At 35.2% G+C, this 3761-nt stretch overlaps 1 protein-coding gene across 2 annotated transcripts; it reads left to right on the plus strand.

Annotated features, from left to right (window-relative positions):
- The first annotated feature begins 953 nt into the window (after window positions 1-953).
- LOC131032406 (lysM domain receptor-like kinase 3) lies at window positions 954-3240 on the plus strand. Of its 2 annotated transcripts, none has more exons than XM_057963370.1 (2): window positions 954-2494; window positions 2650-3240. In XM_057963370.1, exons 1-2 carry the CDS (start codon window positions 1512-1514, stop codon window positions 2687-2689), a joined length of 1023 nt encoding a protein of 340 aa, XP_057819353.1. In that variant the 5' UTR covers window positions 954-1511; the 3' UTR covers window positions 2690-3240. The 2 variants fall into 2 exon arrangements, with proteins under 2 accessions (XP_057819353.1, XP_057819352.1); XM_057963369.2 differs by having other exon boundaries at window positions 2581-2840.
- The last annotated feature ends 521 nt before the right edge of the window (window positions 3241-3761 follow it).

The following is a 3761-nucleotide window of genomic DNA, read 5'->3' on the forward strand; positions in this document are numbered from 1 at the left end:
ATTGTTATAAAAACACAATATTTTTTAATTTAGAATATCAATTATATTCAATTTTAAATGGCCATGACATTTTTTTGCCAATCTTTTACATTTCATGATAAAATACAAGATATGTATTGTACCCACCTTTTATATTTGTCACAAGGCAAACATATAAAATGAAATACTCCAACACATGTACATTGGTATCCAATAATTGTACACAAGAATATTGTTTGTCTACATAAAACATTATTTTGAAACACTGAGGCATGTACATTGACACCCAATAATTGTACACAAGAATATTATTTGTCTACATAAAACATTACTTATTCACATGAACACCATATTTTATAAATGATACACTTATATTAGATATTTATGATATTTTATATGAAGGAAAAAATGTATTTGTTATGCTCTTTGATAAATGTATTTATGATTTTTTAATATGTAATTCACAAATTTCTCATGTATCTAATGTATTCATGTAAGAGTCCATCTTGACAAACATTTGATTATTTATTATACTATCCACATACAATTAAGTAGATTTTCTCCTTAAATTTAAGAGCTTTCCCATACAAATTTGGAATTATAAAAAAAAAAAAGTAATTTAAAAGCTTTCCCTATTTTAATTAGAATTTGAAAAAAATATCAAGTGGCTCCATAAATATCTTTCCTTCTTTTCAGTTGCTTTCGATTTTTTACTACCAAATTGAGATCAAGAACTTAATATTTATTCACATATAAAAATACCACATATATATTTAAGATGACTTCAAAATTAAACAACAAATTAAATATTCATGTCACTAACAGTTCTACATATTACTCCAAAAATTTAAACAAAAACAACTACATAAAAAACTTGCCCTAAAACTCTCCCAAACTATTGAACACTTCCCTATTAAAAATTTCGTTTAACGAAATACCAAACACTTTAACCAAATCTTCTTAAAACCCAAAATTAAATCGGAGGAGAAGCGTGTGGGACTCACGTATTAAGATCACAACCAACTGTTAAAAATCACCCATAATTCCAGATCCTCCGCGTTGCACCTGTGATACCCAAAATATATATTCCTCATGTAGTTTAGAATTTTCAAGTGGGCTCTGAAAATCCATCTTTACTTAAAACATTGGAAGTAGAAGAGATTTGGGTTTCATATAAAGGTCACATTCACATTATGCAGTACAGCAGATGACGATTCGTTTGAAGAAAAGCAGTGAATAAATGAGAATACATGGAGACTGACAACAAATATCATGTTCAGCACAAAACTCTGATATGGGTAGCTATAAATGTTGTGATTCGGGATTCCTCAAGCAGAGAATTTGCAGTAGGACTGCAAGCAAGAAGAATTGGACATGGACGCTAAAGTCCCTTATAAGCAGGTATGAAGTTTTCTACGATATGAATTGGGGTTTTTTTTTGTACGATGTGTGTGTTTTTCAAGCGGCATCAAAACTACCCAAAATATTTAAGAATTAGAGAGTGTCTTACAAAATGAAGGAAGGATAGAAGCATGTGCAAGAAGCTCAAGCTTCAGAAAGTGCATGAGCCAGAGCCAAAACCAAAACCGAAGCTTGCGGCTGTAAAATCCCAAATCAAACCTAAATTCTCAGATGATTTCGCCCCTACTCCCAGCAAAAGCACAGACCATAATTGGATCTCAAGCAGCACTTTTTCCAAGGGTTCCACCAGCAGTGCAAAATCCCTTGAAAGTTTCAAAGAATCTGTCCTTCGTGACAAGCCTATTCTTTACGGATTCAAGGAGATCACAGGGGCTACATCTCAATTCACTTCTGGGAGAATTGGGAAATCCTCTGTTTATAAGTCTAATCTGAGGGGAAAAGAAGTGGCTATTACAGTCAGGGGGCTGAAAAGCTTCAGGGATTTTAGGGCTGGAATCAGACAAATCTGTAGTGTCCACCATGCCAATATAGTAAAACTTCTGGGAGGCTGTTGTGAGGGTGAAAATGTTTACCTAGTCTATGATTATGTGCACGGAGCCAGTCTGGAAGACTGCTTGAGGAACAGAAAAATGCCTGAATTCACTGTTTTGAAGACCTGGATGTCTAGAATGCGGATTGCCACAGATGTGGCACAGGCCTTGGAATACATGCACCATGACACCAGCATGAATTATGTGCATAATTATATGAAAGCCACCAGTATCATAATTGCAGAGCCTGATTACAGGGCAAAGATATGCCATGTGGGTGCGTCTTATTTGGCAGGGGAATATGTTTTAGATGATGCACATGAAGGTTATGATTTGTCAAAAGGCAAAGGAGTATCTTCAGAAATCACAGAAGAGGAAGAAAATGCAGGTAAGTCTGATCGGAGTATCAAATTGCTCAAGAGATCCAAAAGCATGAGGATAACAGGGACACAAGGGTACATGGCTCCGGAATATGTTAGTACTGGGATTGTTTCTCAGAAAAATGATGTCTTTGCTTTTGGGGTGATTCTGTTGGAACTTCTGTCAGGGCATGAACCTGTGAGGTACGTGGCTAAGGCCAACAGGCAACTTGAGAGGCTTTCTTTGATAGACTCTATGAATAAGATTCTTCTTTCTGATGATCATGCAGAGTGTATAGGCAAATTAAGGTCTTGGATCGATCCAAGGCTTAAGGATTCTTTTCCCTTGGATTGTGCAGAGAGAGTTGCCAGGCTTGCTGCTTCCTGCGTGGACTCTGAACCTGACAAGAGACCTGATATGAGGACTGTGGCAGGGCAGCTCTCCAAATTGTACATATTCTCGCAACAATGGTCTGAACAATTGCAGGCTAACAAAGATTTGATAACTACCACATTTGAAGCAAGATGAATGCAATCTTTCAATCTGTAAGAGCGATCATCTAATTCTTTTTACTTACTTTGTTAATATATTAGATGAAGTTGTGGCTCAGCGAAAATTGAAAGGCAGGAGATCTGTTCAAATCATGTCTTCATATACAATTTTGGTTTGAGTGACCTGTTTCAAAACAACCCATTATTAGGCCACTTAAAAAACTGGTCTTTCATATAACTTCAGACACTTTATGAGGAAGGGAAAAAAGGTCTGAAGTAATTTTTTATTCATACCAATCATTTGGCTTGTACCAAACACGAGCCCGGACAATAAAGGTGGGATAATAAATGTCTCCTGGCTCTTTACAATGGTTTGTTTAACACAATTTTTTCTGGAACAAAGTATTGTTTGAAGCAATGAGCCTGGCAATACAGATCAGTGTCATTGGTGTACTATTTGTAATTTTTGGTTATTAGTGTCGTTATGTTTTTCCTTCTTCAAAGAATGACAACATTTTCTACTGACTTTCTTCTAGAAATATAATCTTTACACATTTATTTTTTTTGAGGAGTTCTGTACTTTACATAAACATGAGGAACTTTTCAATAAAAATAGTTTGAATGGCATTCCTGCGTTCATCTGCTTCATCTTTATGCTCCTAGTCATTAAGGTTTTCGCACATTATAGGTCAAATTCACCAGCTCTTAAACTAGTTGAATGATGATACATTTACCTTGTATTTGATATTATTGTTGCAGTTGGTGCTATGACTTTGTCACAGAACTCTTACATGTGATAATGTGGGCGGGGCACAGAAAAATGTGGACTTGTTATGTTTTTTTTAAAAAATGCTGAACTATCAAAAAGCTTGTCTATTACAAGATTATAAATTGCTTAGGACTTGTAAATATTTGTTTTGGACACTCGAGAGATTAATGGTGTATCATCATATCAGACGGGGTTACAATGGAAAGGCAT

This window comes from Cryptomeria japonica, chromosome 8 (genome assembly GCF_030272615.1).
Source record: "Cryptomeria japonica chromosome 8, Sugi_1.0, whole genome shotgun sequence".
NCBI classification, from domain to species: Eukaryota; Viridiplantae; Streptophyta; class Pinopsida; order Cupressales; family Cupressaceae; genus Cryptomeria; species Cryptomeria japonica.